We start from the raw sequence: 16,223 nt of genomic DNA on the forward strand, positions 1-16,223 counted from the left end.
TTAAAAAATAGCATATTATAGTATATCTCTCACAGTGTAGCATATTTTCTACAAATCGTGTCCTCCCTCAAAGAGGGCACGTGTTGCAGTGAGACCTGGCAACCAAACCCTGTGTTGTGGGTGGGTACGATTGGATAGCCTCAACACCTGATTGGTAGGTCCCTCGATGCGGGGCTCAATCAGGCCAATGGGATGCTGTCTAAATGGATTGAGGGGCCCTTGACCACGTGAGCATCTCCTGGGTATCCAGACGAGGAATGGCTCGGGAGGGGCTTCTCCCAAGAGGTGCGGGCGAAGGTATCTGCGGAGGCACGCCTGCGGTGGTGGTGGTGCAGCTGAGCACAATTGCTGGAAGCCCCCGGTTGAGCTCGCGGTCCCGCTTGTAGAAGGAATTTGAAGAGTTGAAGGCAGCTCTTCATGGACTCAAAATTTGGTCACTGATTGCAGTGACGTGTGGCGAGGAAGCCAATGCCCAGCTGCCACTGAGAGGGCCCATATGAGTGCCCAGAGCGCGGTGGCCAAAAAGGTTCTGGCCTTGGGCAGGGACGGTGAGCCATCACCCAGGCATTACCTTCCGTGGTGCGTCCCTTTACAGGTTTGAGGGGGTTCATCTGTCTGTGTTTGGGAATGATTGATGGCGGACCTCTGTGTCAGCGGGGTAAAGGGATTGGTTACAGGTTTGAGTGGTTAGCGGAGAGCGCGGGTGCTCTCGTGGCGGATAGGCTCTGGTTCAGGTGATAGGGATGGGGGGAGCGCTCTCACCATCCCTATGTGAAGAGTATTCTGATAAAGGAATCCAGGGACTCTATGGTTTGGTCAACCGCTGTGAGGGGGTTGTGCCCGTGCCTGAGTCCAGAGGGACATCTGGGTGGTGGACATAGCATGTCCCTGGCTTTCCGCCTATCCAGGTGTTCACCCTTGGCTGACCTATGCTGGTGTCCTGGATCAGCGCTACCTGCAAGGGTGCAGGGAGCTAGTTGAACCAGAGCCTATGCAACCACTCACTTGCTGTAATCAATAAAGTTGAGGCCTAAATTGTGCCAAAAACCAAACCTTAAATTTGAGTCTTGTCTGAATTTATTTAAGGGGAAGGTTTAAAGGTCTTAACACGCAATAGCATATGTACAAAACATATCAAGATGGATGTGGTTTTGGGTTTTTTTCTCTACTTGTAATGCTTTCTTTTTTTTCTTTTTTAATTAAAGAAAGAAATATTCATTTTAAAGATAATTTACCCGGTTCATTCTTCAAATAAAATGGCTCGAAAATAATAGCCCACCACTCATGCTCAAGGAAGACTACTTTGTGCTGTTGAATAAGCTTTCAAATTTGCAGATCTCCAGCCAGAATGAACTGGAGAGGGTTTCAAATCTATGCAGAATTATGATGATGTTGTTAGTTTGTCCCTTTTTTTCTGCTGCTATTCTGAGGGGCCCACAGCAGGCCCACTTTTGACCAACAGCATTCTCAGGTGCTGACACAGGCGCCACATGGTGGAAGCTGTTGGATTCATAAACAGCGGCCATTGCATGCCAAACTGAAGCTCTCCCACAAACTCACATTTTAAGGTTGCATGCAAACAGATTCTGTAACACTGAAGTCCACTGCACATGAATGGGGTAGCAGGATTTGCCACAGAACAGAATCTGAAGCGAGACGTTTGTATCAGGATATGTCTCTAGGTCAGGTTTGGGAAGAAGGCAGGTTTGCTCTCCCTACCGCTACCATGTGACATTCATCTAGTACAGGCATCCCCAAACTTCGGCCCTCCAGATGTTTTGGACTACAATCCCCATCTTCCCCGACCACTGGTCCTGTTAGCTAGGGATCATGGGAGTTGTAGGCCAAAACATCTGGAGGGCCGCAGTTTGGGGATGTCTGATCTAGTAGCTGATTCAAAGCATGATTGGTCATAGCATTCCCATTGCTGCTATTTTATCCTCCTGGGTTTTACCCAGTTATTTCTTCATTATAGCCCTTGGGTTATATTCAGCTCATCGTTGAAATCAATATGCTATTTATGACTAACTCAGGTCCACTGACTTCGGTGAATCTACTCTGAGTATGTTTTCATTGGAGATCCAATAATTATTATTTGAATGTTTGTCCTGATTTTTGATGAGTGTAATTTGACCGCATAAACATAAAACAAAGGTTCATTCACCCGCTCACCTCCCAATGGGATGTCTTTTATAATCGGCCAATAGTGCCCTTCTGTATCCTCTCCATACAACTTTATGCAATAAAGTTCTGCAATATTATTTGCTTTTCTTAAAAGACATAATCCTTAATAGATGTTTTATGTTCCTTTGTCCTTTCTGGCAGATGACCTTTGATCCTTCAATCTTCTTCAATGTTTTATTACCTCCCATTATATTCCACGCAGGCTACAGTTTAAAGAAAGTAAGTCATATTTATTTATTTGAACTTCAGTAGGAGGTCTAATGCTGTTGTTGATCTAAATGACCAACCCATAAGATTTGTAAAAATTAGGAAGTGCTTCAGATTGACACTACACCACAGAGAAATCAAAGAAAGGAGTGAGGAAAATGTCCCCAATTTCAAGCCTTCATTTTGATTCCTATGTTTTGATTCCTATAATTCAACCCAATTAAATTAAATTTAATAATGTATAATCCCTGTATTTTGACTGCCTGTTCAGATTTTTTCCCCCATTTCCTTGTGTAAAATAAATTAGGCAACTTGAGTTTGGGATGTCAACTTTTTCTGTGAACTTTCTTTTAGCCCCCTAAAGCTCCATTTCCAGACCTGTGATGTAGGAAAGCAGCCGAGCTCCACCCTTGAACCATCAAATATTCATTAGGCTCTGACTCTGCCTTCTGACCCAATTCTGGCTAAGCCGACTGACTAGATATTTTTAAAACCACAACGTGGCAACTCTAGTTACTTTCAGGGCATTGTCTTTCCCAATAAGACCACTCAGGCTTTGTATCCCATCATGCCTAGATGGTAGGTTTTAGGACATAGTCAAGACTCTTTTACTAGTTTACAGACAGGCTTTAAATTGCAAATAACACATTGCAGTGGAACCTCGGAGGCTGAACATTTGTAAACTTAAACTTGATTTGGCCCCCAAAAGATCAAAAACTGGGAGTGATTGTTCCGGTTTTCAAATGATTTTTGGAAGCCGAATGTCTGGTGTGGCTTCCACAGCTTCTGATTGGTTGCAGTACGCTCCTGTAGCCAATCAAAAGTTGCGCCTTGGAAGTCAAATGTTTTGGAAGTTGAATAGACTTCTGGAATAGATTCCGTTCGACTTCCAAGGTACGGCTGTACTGTACAACAAAGGAGTGAAATTTAAGATATTTACTGGAACATGATAAATTGTAATGCAACTCAAATGCCAACATGCTTTTAAAATATTGTTGAACTAGTTCACTGGCTAGGACTTAATTGTAGAAGAAAAGAATTCTGATCTCACTTGCCTGAGGCTTTACAAATGTAAGAATTCATGCTATTAACATGTACAAATGATTTAGAGCTAAAATATAAAAGGAAGCTTGAGAAAAGAATTTTTGGTGTTAGATTTCTGGAACTGTTGGACAAGCAGTATATATTTCTTACTTTTTAATCCTTTTTTTTCCACACACAGAGACATTTTTTCCGCAACTTAGGATCCGTCTTAGCATATGCCTTTGTGGGGACTGCCATCTCTTGCATTGTTATAGGGTAAGTGAGCTATATTTATCCTTTAAAAAATAAGTCTTGGAATTGATGTTTGCTTTCTGCTGACAAGACACATGTGTGTTGCTGATGTCAAATTCCTACGCAAACATGTGCTGAATACTGAGGAATTCTGTACCGCGGTATCAATTCTTGATCCTAAGTGCAAAACTAATTGTAGTGGGAAACTACATGGATATCTATAGTTTTCATTTCAAAGTTCAGTGTTCCCTATGATCAGTTCTTCAGTTCCCTTTTAAACATGCACATTTCACCCACAAGCACACTGCTTCATGGGTATTGTAGTTAGAACACTGCATAAACCGTGGCTCTCTCAAATATATACGTTCTGAGAACATAAGAAAAGCCTAGATTTTACTTTCTAGTAGTCCAACATTCCATATCCAAAGGTTAGGTGCTGAAACATTAAGGCCTGATTCACAACATAGCATGGCATGGAGCTCCTAATAAGTTTTTATCTGCTGTAAACCCTCACCAGAGAGTGGAGCGATCAGTTGGATATACAAGAGCTGGGGCGATCTTTCGGGTATCTTGGTCCGAAGCTCTGTGAGGCTTTATACACCAAAACCAGCACCTTGAACTTAGCCTGGTAGCCAATTGGTAGCTAGTGTCAGTTGTGAATCCCAAGGTTTGTATTTCTGAAGAGGTGAAGGTTTCCACAGCATCACTAATCATAGTTTATCATCAGCTTGGTAATTTACCGCTTGAGCCTCCAGGAAGGCTTTCCTCAACTCTGGTACTGAACAATGAATCAAGGTTCAAAAACAAGCTTCAGACTTTGTCCTCCCAGTAGATTCTGAAACCCTGTCCCCACATGATTTGACAGCATTTCAAATATGATGAGACTGGAGCAACATCCTGTAAGATTTCATATTAGAGTTATGAACTCAGTTCTATCTCCTTGGAACTGTTTGTGGTCATTGTCCTCCCCCCCCCCATATTGCACTTTGAGGAAGGACCGCAATAGGTTATGAGAGCTCTTGAACCATAAAACTCTTTAATGGGGCACTGAAGCCTCTCCCTATGGCACAGGATTTATGGCAGCGCTTTAGATTTCATAAGAGTTCCCAAATTTACAAGGAATCAGAGTTCTAAACTTCCAAAGAGCACTTTGAACTTACACAACCAATTAAATTTTAAGCTTCAGCCATCTCTCCCTGTTATATCATTCCTTAAGCAGAGGTGTTTTTGCAGAATCAAAATATATGCCCCCTTTTCACATCGTTGTATGGTATGGCTGAACTTTCACATCTAAGGTTGCAATTCTGTCCATATTTACCTTGAAATAAGGGTCAAACTGCACATTATTATTACACTAAATGCATTGTCGGGAAGCACGCCAGGGTTTTTCCTTCCTTTTATTAGAGGCATGGGTGATTTGAAATGGAAATTACCATCACCACAATTAGGCTTAGAGGGGAATGTTCCTATTGGTATCACTGGGAGCCCCGCCCCCCAGGTATATTATGAAGTGAGAGGTTATCTTCATAGGGATCACAGCTAGGCAGGGAAAAGATAGGGATGGAAAAGTAACATATTTGAACTGAAACACAGCCCTTGAAATTTGCACTTCTCTGAATTTTGCAATGCAGTTCTTCAGCCAAGTAACATGCAGAAAAATGCATAGAGTAGGGTAAAGTTTGCGTAAATATACATATATTAGTGAAGCTAATACACAAAGTTTTGTTGTATTGGGGAAAGTAGCTTTGCAAAAAGGTGTATATTAGGGGGGAAATGCATTTAAACGCTGGTGGTTTTTTATGGGAATTAAAATTAATAATAACAATTTGAAGTGGGGAGCTGAATTTAAGATTTGAAGAATTGTTGTTGTTTAGTCGTTTAGTCATGTCCGACTCTTCGTGACCCCATGGACCAGAGCATGCCAGGCACTCCTGTCTTCCACTGCCTCCCGCAGTTTGGTCAAACTCATGTTCGTAGCTTCAAGAACACTGTCCAACCATCTCGTCCTCTGTCGTCCCCTTCTCCTTGTGCCCTCCATCTTTCCCAACATCAGGGTCTTTTCCAGGGAGTCTTCTCTTCTCATAAGGTGGCCAAAGTATTGGAGCCTCAGCTTCATGATCTGTCCTTCCAGTGAGCACTCAGGGCTGATTTCCTTAAGAATGGATAGGTTTGATCTTCTTGCAGTCCATGGGACTCTCAAGAGTCTCCTCCAGCACCATAATTCAAAAGCATCAATTCTTCGGCAATCAGCCTTCTTTATGGTCCAGCTCTCACTTCCATACATCACTGTATGGATTCATTGAACTGGAATCATTGTACTGTATACATCATTGATGAATCATTGATGAATTAGAAACTGAAATGGACAGTCATTCACCCCAATCCCAATGCAAGCTGAGAGCTCCCATTAAAGAAACAAAAACCATTTTTTTCGCTGCATAATTAAAGAAATGCCTAGTTTGGCTTTGACTTTGGTTCAAAGTCCTGTTGAACCCAATGAGGCTTACTTCTGAATAGATGTGCATTGGATTGCTTTGCAGATGTCACATTGGCATTGTTAAAGCAGCAATGTCAATTAGGTTGCACTTTAAAGTTAGAAACTCATTAGAATGTCTTTCACAAAGGCAATTTAGGGAAAACCTAGCTTAAAACGTTTTCTGTTTGTACTATCATTCCAGTCCTAACAGGGTAGGGAGTGTCTCCAAATGGTTGCTGTTTTCAGGAGCGACTCAACTACATACCTGAAATTTAGGTTTAAAGTCTAGGCTTTGCCTGTTGCCCCTGAGGTTTGAGGTAACATTAGTACCAAAGTCTTGAGTAGCACTACTGCTGTTTTTGCTACTCTTTCCTCCCCCATCCCAGCTCTCTTTTAATTCACAGGAGGGAGCTGGCAACATAACAACCAACAATTAACAGTGTATGGGAAAGAGAAAAGTTCTTAAAGCTTTGTTAACAAAAACAATGCCTAGATCTTTCCACATTTGAACCATTTTATGTTCCCGTCTCTCTGCTTTTTCTGCTCTTTTGGAGGCGGTAGCTGTCTTGTGTCAGGCCACACCCCTGGTGGCAGCCATTTTGTGACTGGTGCCCTCGACACTTTCTCAAAATTCCAAATGTGCTGCCGGACCACAAAAGTTCGTAGCCACTGGTTTATACAAAATCAGTTTAAGTTCCAACAAGTGTTATGAGAGGCGGAAATAATTACCAGCTATCAAAGCAAGTATTGAGAAGAGGATCTTTGTTTAACCATCCATACCACCCACCCCAACTCAGTTCTCCCTTCTCCAAATTTCTGGCCCAAGATTAACAAGGCATAGAAAGACATTATGTGGATTTAGGGTTTTTTAATTTTTGGTTTTGCTTAATCTCCCCCATGCAGCAAATCCAGGAACACGTTTGTGCACTCCAAAATGAAATATGGTTTGAATTCATATATTCACATTCTCTAGGCTAGCAGTTTACTTGGCATTGGTAAAAATGCCACAAATCTGAAGCAGAGTGCTTTGTGAAGTGTTCTACTGTAACATCAGATTGACTAAAAATTAGGTGTCATTCAATTCTGCCTTATTCTGAACATTTCTTGACTTTGGATGGATGTTCCCTTGAGAAATGTGAGCAACTGATTTTAAGGATCGCACAATATATATATTTATTTAAAAATGAAAAGATGTAACTCCAGAAACCAAGAATATTACTGGGTCAATATCTTGGTAAGGAAAGGATAGCAGGGGGGAATTACTTCTTAGAAACAAAACTAAGATGACTCTTTATATGTCTAGCAGCCTTTACTCTCTAGCAACCGGGCTTCCCACCCCCACCCCCAGGTTTAGGAAAAGAAGCCCAACAATAATGGGAACTGCAAGTGAGAGAAGATTTAACCAGCCAAGGAAGGGTTATCCAGCAGAGAAAAGAGGGTGGTATTCAGACATACGTTCGCTCCAACTGTTTTCATTTCATGCATTGAAGTGTGCATGCACATAAAGAGTGGCAATATGTCTGATGAGGTCTGCTCACGACATGATGGTATTTTGATACAAAAGCCACAATTCCAGAATGGAACAGGTAATGTACGCAATCCATTATAACCAGGAAAATGAATGCAAGAAACCCCACGTCAGAATGGACCCTATGACTCCTTCGTCTTCTGCATGACGGCTCCTCGGATATATGAAGACCACAAGCATGTCTTCTGTTCTCCAGTCTAAACATACCATTCCTCATAATACTTGGTTTCTGGTTTCTGTAGTGCAGGCTATATACATGGCACTTTACAAAAGAATTAGCTGTTAGGTGTAGGGCCAGTGCTATAGGATTTAGCTTGGAGTGTGCTAGAGGAGAGCTCAGCTGAGCAGGCGTATTGCACACTGTAACGTTCTGTTGCAAATTTCAGTTGTCATTCCAATTGGGCTTCTTTACAGTAACAAAAATGGGGGGGCAAACACAGATATGGGTACTTGGGCCTCCAGAAGCCCATAGCAGCGCAAATATACTGTGATGTTCTGCTATCAAAGAGACAAGGCACTGACATAGTTATGGCTCTGTCAGAGTCAATAAAGGAACATTGCTTCTAACATAGCTCTAAAAGTTTGCTGCCAGTTTAATGAGATTTTCTTGGAAGGAATTTTCCAGTGTGGATTCCCAGAAGGTTTGTTCATCCTTCAGCATACTTTTTATATTTCTGCTTTTGGGGGGGGGAGGGGGGAGAGCAAGGAGAAACAAGTTTACACCTGATTCCAGCAGGTTTCCTGCTTTCATTCTTCATTTAAGATTCAGCCCATGCTCAATGATTTCAGCATGCTTTCATGCTTGCACTGCTTAGTATGCACACTGCTAGGCAGCCAGCATTTGACTTTCCAAAGCAGATCAGTTGTTTTATAACTGCTGGACAGCTGCACGCATGTAGCGTACATGGACTTGTGGGGTTGGGGAGTTATCTTCTAATCTCATTTTGGCCCTAGCTCATAAAATTGTGAAATCCAAGGATATTGGGCTTCAGTAGCAAGCATTTCATAAGGCCACATTTTGCATGTGGTACAGCTTGGGAAACAACCCTCCGTTGCTGCGTATGAAAGGTTTTTTTGTTTTTGTTTTTGCTTGATCTGCTCACAGAGATTCTTTGTATGCTTCTTTTGTATGTTTGGAACTTCTTCTACACTGTGATCTTTGCCAATAATAATAATAATAATAATAATAATAATAATAATAATAATAAAAGCCTGATCCAGCAAAAACTCAACTTGCATGCTGAATGCTGACTAAATAAGGCCATATCCACACATACCTTTCTTTTGTGCTTTCCAAGCATGGCCTGCATTTTAAAGTTCTGTGTTCAAAAGCTCCCTCTCTATCTCCCCCCCCCTTTTTTTTTTGCTCTGGATCATTCCCCATGAAAACCCACTTTTTCCCGCTGAGACAGAGCAAACAGCAATCTGCAAAAAAACTGAACTATAATTTGGTGCACTGCAAGTTTATATTGCTTTGGGACAAGGCTTTTGGATTGTGCCCTAGCAATATAGCAGGGTGTATCTGCCTTAAAACTTTACCCATTCCATGAAGCCTTTGGCACAACAGCCCTTATTCCCATGTCCTCCTATAAGTCTACCTCCATCTGAGTCTAAGCATGTGCAGCTGAAGCTTTCACAGGTTGCTTCTCTGTTTACCCTTCTGTCGCCTTCCTCTGTCATATTTTAGATTATAAACTCCTCTGGGTAGGGACCTTCCTGGTACTCTGTAAAGCGCCCTGCTCACTTATGACACTACGCATGATAATAATCCACAAAGATAGATCTTAAGCTCAAGCAGTTTCTTCACCACACCTCTGCATTTCCTATGGGGTTCAGTGCAGAGCCAGAGCAGCCTTGACCCAATACAGTGTTGGTATGGGAATCCTTACTCCTTTCTGGATATATACATTTCATATGCTAACTATCGTACATTTACACCACACACACACACACACACACACACACACACACAGCAGTGGAGCAAGCCAATCGGGCGCCTGGGGCAGCGCATGTGCCCTGCGCCCAGGGGTGGAATGAGCTGGGACCGGACACTCTGCGGGGCCTCCAAGGAGTCTGCCTGCCTCCTCCCACTCAGCCGCCCTACAGCTGAGGGGGAGGTGATGGGCGGACCGTTTGGGGCAGCGCAGAGCCTGTGGGTGCCCAAGCCACTGCGTCTCTCCCAGGAGAGACGTGTGGCCCGAGCACGCTGCAGGCCCTGCAGTGAGTGCCACCCGCCATTATGTCACCCCCTCAGTGGTGACACCCAGGCTGGCCTACCCCCACCACACACCCCTTCCTCCGGTCCTGCTTGGAATGCTACGAGAACATGTTGACTTACAACACAGCCCTATACATTTCTTCTCAGAAGTAAGTCCTACCAACTTCCAGGGAGCTTACTCCCAAGTAAGTGGGTATAGAATTGATGTTAAAGGAAACCACGGGTGCCTCATATTCACTGCTTCTTCAAACACAGCAGGAATTATATTCCTTGCACAACTGCGTAATCCCTAAGAAATTAAAGCCTCAGAAATTTAAACAAAAACATCAGGAAGATTTTATTCATTTCATTTCATGTATATATGTATGTACATATGTATGTATGTATGTATGTATGTACATATGTATGTATTATGTATTTCAATTTTTTTATTCATTCATTGCATTTATATCCATCTTTTCTCTCAGTGGAGCTCGTGGTGCCTTACATGGTTCTCCCTCCCCTCATTTAATAATCCCTACAACAAACCTGTGAGGTAGGTTAGGCCGAGAGCGACTGGCTCAACGTCACCCAGCGAGGTTCCTGGCTGAGTGGGGGATTAGAACCCAAGTCTCCAAGGTCCTGGCCTGACATTCTAACCTCTACACCACACTGGCTCTCGTTTAAATTTAAAATGTCAGTTTTGAAATGCTAAGATTTAAAATGTCAGAGGAGCCTTCGTGATGCAAAGCTCTCCTGAAATGAAACAGTTTTAACCAGAGCAGCACCCGTGCCTGGCTGACTTCTTTGGGGAGGGACTTCTACAGCACTGGGTCCACAGCACTGAAGGTGTGACTTCTCATTGGCAAGAGTCATGCTTCTGCGCCACAGAGGGATCACTGAATAAATACCTGAAGGAGCGTCTCCACCTCCATCATTCTGCCCAGACACTGAGGTCCAGCACCGAGGGCCTTCTGGCGGTTCCCTCATTGCAAGAAGCCAAGTTACAGGGAACCAGGCAGAGGGCCTTCTCGGTAGTGGCGCCCGCCCTGTGGAACGCCCTCCCATCAGATGTCAAAGAGAAAAACAGCTACCAGATTTTTAGAAGACATCTGAAGGCAGCCCTGTTTAGGGAGGCTTTAATGTTTAATAGATTATTTTATTTCATTTTCTGTTGGAAGCCGCCCAGAGTGGCTGGGGAAACCCAGCCGGATGGGCGGGGTATAAATAATAATAATTGTTGTTGTTGTTGTTGTTGTTGTTGTTGTTGTCATTAATAGTGCTCCTGCAGATGATTACAGTTATTGACTTGGGATTTAAAGTGTAAACAGGTCCTTCAGATAACCTGGGCCCAAGTTGTTAAGGGCTTTTCACACTAGTACAAAAACCTGTCATGACACTTGTCAAATCTGAACAGAAACCAAGACATGGAATTTGAAGAGCTAGAAAACAATTATCAAAGCAGTGAGGGGATGGTGCTGTATAAAAGCATAGATGTTGATGGACTTTTATCTTTAAAGACAAGATTTTATCTGAAACTCGCACCTAGCAGTTTCTTTTGAGCCCTTCTGCAAAGGAAAACTATAATGTAAAGCCTTTTTACTAGGAGAAAGAGTGGTCATTTAAAGTAACGGTTTGCAATAATCCTTTCCAGGCTTTCACCACCCACGCAGAGCCAAAATAATTATTTCAGTGCAGACATGTGCATCTGCTAATGTAATTTTGCTGGGTAGATTTTTGAAAGTGTTTCAACTTACATCTACCTCACTCTGTTGGGAGCAAAGTTGACGTGAGCAGCGGAAAACACAGTTCGTCTTCTTCCCAAGCCATGTGCAAAAGAGCAGACTAAGATTCTTAAAGAGAAACCTATCATTTATATAAAGAATAGGTTTAGAGAGTAGGATTAGAGAGGTCCTTAGCAGCATGGAAGAGGGAAAAAAGATACCTTGGAATCCTGTCCAACAAAATCATTAGGCCGGGACACAGGCACCATCTGGTTTGACTTCTGCTTTTTTTGGCGAATAAACCAGCCCAGGGACTACTTGTACCAGGAGACAAGGGCTTAGAATGGACTGTGCTGACAATGGTGGAGTTATGCAAGCATTGCAAGTGGCGATATTAGAGCCATGTTTACAGTCAGCCATCTGCCTCTTCTTGCGTTTTTTTGCAATGTATGCCCCTAAGCAGGGATGCCAACTTGGATAAAATATTGGGGAAGCCAGGTAATCCCCACCCTGCATAATCGATCACATGACGCAGCGCACGCACACCATTTGAATGGCAATGCCCATCAACTTTGGGACACACACCCAGGCCCTCTCAAATATTTTATTGGGGCGCCGAGGCCCCCGTGGCCCCTAGGAGTTGGCTCTTATGCACCTAAGGTATTTTTTGTAGCCTAGATTGAAAAATGAAAAATGTGATAAACTGGTTTTGAAAGCCCAGGCATCATGCAAAATGCATGCGTAAAAGTGTATTTGGTGGGGGAACAGGCTTACCTCTGGATTATAACTCCCATCTGGCCCCACCAGCATGTGGCCAGTGGCCAGGGAGGGATGATGGTAATTACAGTTCAGCACCATCTGGACAGCTGCCAATATATTTATTTGCCACCTTAAACTGGCTTAACTAAGCAGTGCATAGTAAAATCAATACATAAAATCAACACAAAATAGGTTAAAATACAGATTGAAAATTCCAATTGCAACATGAGCTGGCATATGAGCTGGCTGTGATTCCCTGTTGAGTGCATTTTTGTGTCAGAGTGGGATTTATTGTCAGATTATCAGGTTATCAGGTTATCAGATCTCCTTTGAGATCTGCTTGAAGTTTCAGTCTGCTATGCCTTTATTGCAAAGCATTTGGTGATTTATTTTATTTTATTTTTTAATACTCTGGGAAACCCTCCAGGTTGAGACTCACTGGCTCCTTCACTAATATCTTTTAGACTAGGAGTGGGGAACCATGATGGACAATCATCAGGGATGATGGGAGTTGTAGTCCAACCGTATCTGGAGGGCCACAGCTTCCACATACCTGTTTTATGCTTTTTTGAGAACTTTTTATTTCAGTGTGTGATTCTGCTGCTGTTTTTGAGCTATTTATTTAAAATGCATTTATATACATGTATATATATCCTGCCTCTTCCATCCAAGTAGCTTACAGATACAACAAAAATGCTAAAAACACAACAAAATAAAACAACCAGTTCTTATTGCCTGCTTTTAAATCGCATTGCTTTTAATTGGTACTGTTTCATAATTTTATTGTTGTCCTGTATTTGTTTTATTATGTTAGCACTTGAAGAATAATGGGGAAATTATGGTGATGGTGCTGTCTTGGAGCAGAGGATTCTGTTACCTTCCAGGTGCTGAAGACTAAAACTCCCATAACCCCTGACCATTCACCATGCTTCCCAGGGCTGATAGGAGATAGAGCAATATCTGGAGGGACACGTGTTCTCCATTGTACTCTGGGGGGCTTCAAAGTTCTTGGGTTTGTCTCCAAGTCGTCAAATCACGGAGCGAATGTATCCAACTTTAGTATTTTCCTGCACCATTCCTCTTCTCTCACAGCAGCATCCGTGACCATACTGTTAGCAAACACACACACACACACACACACACACACACACAGAGAGAGAGAGAGAGAGAGAGAGAGAGAGAGAGACATTTAACTCCAGAAGAAGAAAATCCCCCAAATTTCCAAGCTTATGGAAGAATGAGTCTTACTGAAGCAGAGCCAGCATGGCTTCTGCAAGGCTAAGTGCTGTTTCACTAAGCTTTGAGATCTCTGGCAGAGTGTCGACAAGTATACAGCAAGCAACTTCTCTCTGAGTAAAGGTTACAACATTTGGGACTTTTTGGTTTAGAAGAAAGGCAAGAAAGGAAGGACATGACAGAGGCATATTAAATTCAATGTGGTGTGGAGAAAGTGAATAGAGAGATTTTTTTCTCTCTCTCCATCTCTTAGAATACTAACTCAGGGCATCCAATGAAGCTGAATGTTGGAAGATTCAGGACAGACAACTTCTTCACACTGTGCATAATTAACATACGGAATTTGCTCCCACAAAATGGGGCTTTAAATGAAAATCAAGCAAATTCAAGGAAGATAAGGCTTACTAGCCACAATGGCTATGTTCTGCTTCCACTATCAATATATTTGCAAACTTCTCATAGGCATCTTGTTGGTCACTATGAGGATGCTATGCTGGGCTGGATAGGCCTTAGCCTGATCCAGCAAAGCTCATCTGGACATGCAGACTTATGCTTTGGGGAACCTTTAGGTCCATGTGCCGCTGGCCTGTGTGGTGACCCACTGCAGTGTAAGTTGCAGCAGGCTGGGATAGCCCAGTTGGTAGATCATGAGTCTCTTAATCTCGGGGTCATGGGTTTGACCCCAGCATTGGGCAAAAGAGATTGGACTAGATGATGCTGTATTTTAATGTTTGATGGATTTCTGTATTTTAGAATTTCTGTTTTGTTGGAAGCCACCCAAAGTGGCTGGGGGAACCCGGCCAGATGGGCGGGGTATAAATAAATTATTATTATTATTATTATTATTATTATTATTATTATTAATTCCAACTCTACAGTTCTACAATTCTATTATTCTATCTACATGGATTGCTGAGTATTTTGGGTATATGCTACAATGCCACCTACTGAGTCTGGTTATTTGAACCTCCAAAGCAGGAAGAACTAGAAGTGGTTCAGTTAGGTCTTGCTTTCTTCTCAATCCTGCCCCCTGCCTCTGTCAGGTTAGCTCCTTCCTCCTGTTTCCTAATTCTCTTTCAGTCTTGGCTTGCTCTTCAGTCCTGGCACATGCCTTGCTTCTTGATCCTGCCTCTTGTTTTGTCCTTCAGTTGTGATTTATTCTTTGCACTTGGTTTCCCACCCCATGCTTACCCATGGCACCCTGTTTCCATCTCCTGCCTCACACCAGATTGACCATGTGCCCGATCCAGTGTTAACACCAGGACCCCTGAATACTCTTGGATCTAAGGGTGCTGTACGTTTTACTGCCATGACCACAATGCTGATTCTATTGCTATAATGGACATTTTCATTGTTAAAGGAAATGATGGCACTGCTTGGACAAATCCACTAGATGGCATTCGTGTCAAAGGCAGGCAGTATTTCAAAAGTAAAAATACTATCCCTTTGCAAAGTAGGTGAGGGGGTGGATGAGTGGGTGTATTGCTGGCTGAAAGGAGGATTACCCAAAATTCTGCTCGTGAGAAAATAGAATTCTGATCCCAGAAGTTCCTAAGTTTGAAAAGCCAGATATAAGCAGGAAAGTGGTTAGATGCCTTCTGAGCATCTATTGGCTCAAATCTTAGTGTGTGTGGCTGGACGGGGGGGATTGCTCTAGAAATTGGGGGTTGACTGCTTGTCCCTTTAAAAAGGCAAAGTAGCTGAGAGAAAGTACTTAAATATTGGTTGGTTACATTCTGATGCTGCCTGCCTGCAAACCACTTTTTTATTTTTTTATTTTTCCTGGCTGCCAATGGTATTTCAAACTTTGTTCCTTCAGGCAGTCCCTTTTGCAATCATTAAATGCTATTAAATGAATCCCTCCTTGCTGGACTTGGGAGATGTTCTATGGGCACAATCTGTTCCATTGCGAGCCTTTGGCCTGCTTTCGTAAGGCAAACCTGACTTCCTTCTGTTGCCCCTTAATTTCATTTGAGAAAGGTTGGCTTGCAATTGTCCTGTTTGGATCCAACTCCAGGCTCATTGGGTTAGCAGACTGGAACAGTGGCACCTACTGGTTGGGCATAGTGACAAGGGAAGCTGAATCATGCCCAGTAAGATCAAGTTAAGTGGAGTTGCATCTGGTAATGTGCCATCTTACTCAATAGGGTCAGATCAAAGCAGGTACAGGAAGGTCTGGCTTAGTTAGCCAAGGCAGGAAGAATCAGGACCTTGGACAGAGCACTGTGATTAAACTGGCTGGAGTGTCCTCACCTGTGGAAAGAAGAGCTACTGCTTCAGAAAGTTGCATAGGCCTTCAGAGGGCTGGCTAGAGTAGTCCTCCCATTGTCTCTGATCTCCCTGAGACTTCAAAGGGTGGGAAAGAATATCTAGCTGGACTTGAAACTTTCTTGCCATGAGTGGTGAGTGCAGAAATGTGAGGTACAAAAGAGATTCCCAACTTGTGTGGACATCCCTTACTGTAAAGGTAAAGGTAAAGGGACCCCTGACCGTTGGGTCCACTCGTGACCGACTCTGGGGTTGCGGCACTCATCTCGCTTTATTGGCCGAGGGAACCGGCGTACAGCTTCCAGGTCATGTGGCCAGCATGACAAAGCTGCATCTGGCGAACCAGAGCAGCACATGGAAACACCGTTT

The 16,223-nt window shown here is 43.0% G+C and overlaps 1 protein-coding gene across 1 annotated transcript in view; it reads left to right on the top strand.

The window, feature by feature from the left end:
• SLC9A9 (solute carrier family 9 member A9) overlaps positions 1–16,223 on the top strand; it is a 256,166-nt gene that overhangs the window by 17,364 nt on the left and 222,579 nt on the right. Inside the window, exons 3-4 of the mRNA XM_035132511.2 lie at positions 2,326–2,403; positions 3,614–3,690. Of these exons, the coding sequence (XP_034988402.2) occupies positions 2,326–2,403; positions 3,614–3,690 (155 nt within the window). The remainder of the gene's footprint in view (positions 1–2,325; positions 2,404–3,613; positions 3,691–16,223) is intronic.

This window comes from Zootoca vivipara, chromosome 5 (assembly GCF_963506605.1).
Source record: "Zootoca vivipara chromosome 5, rZooViv1.1, whole genome shotgun sequence".
NCBI lineage: Eukaryota > Metazoa > Chordata > Lepidosauria > Squamata > Lacertidae > Zootoca > Zootoca vivipara.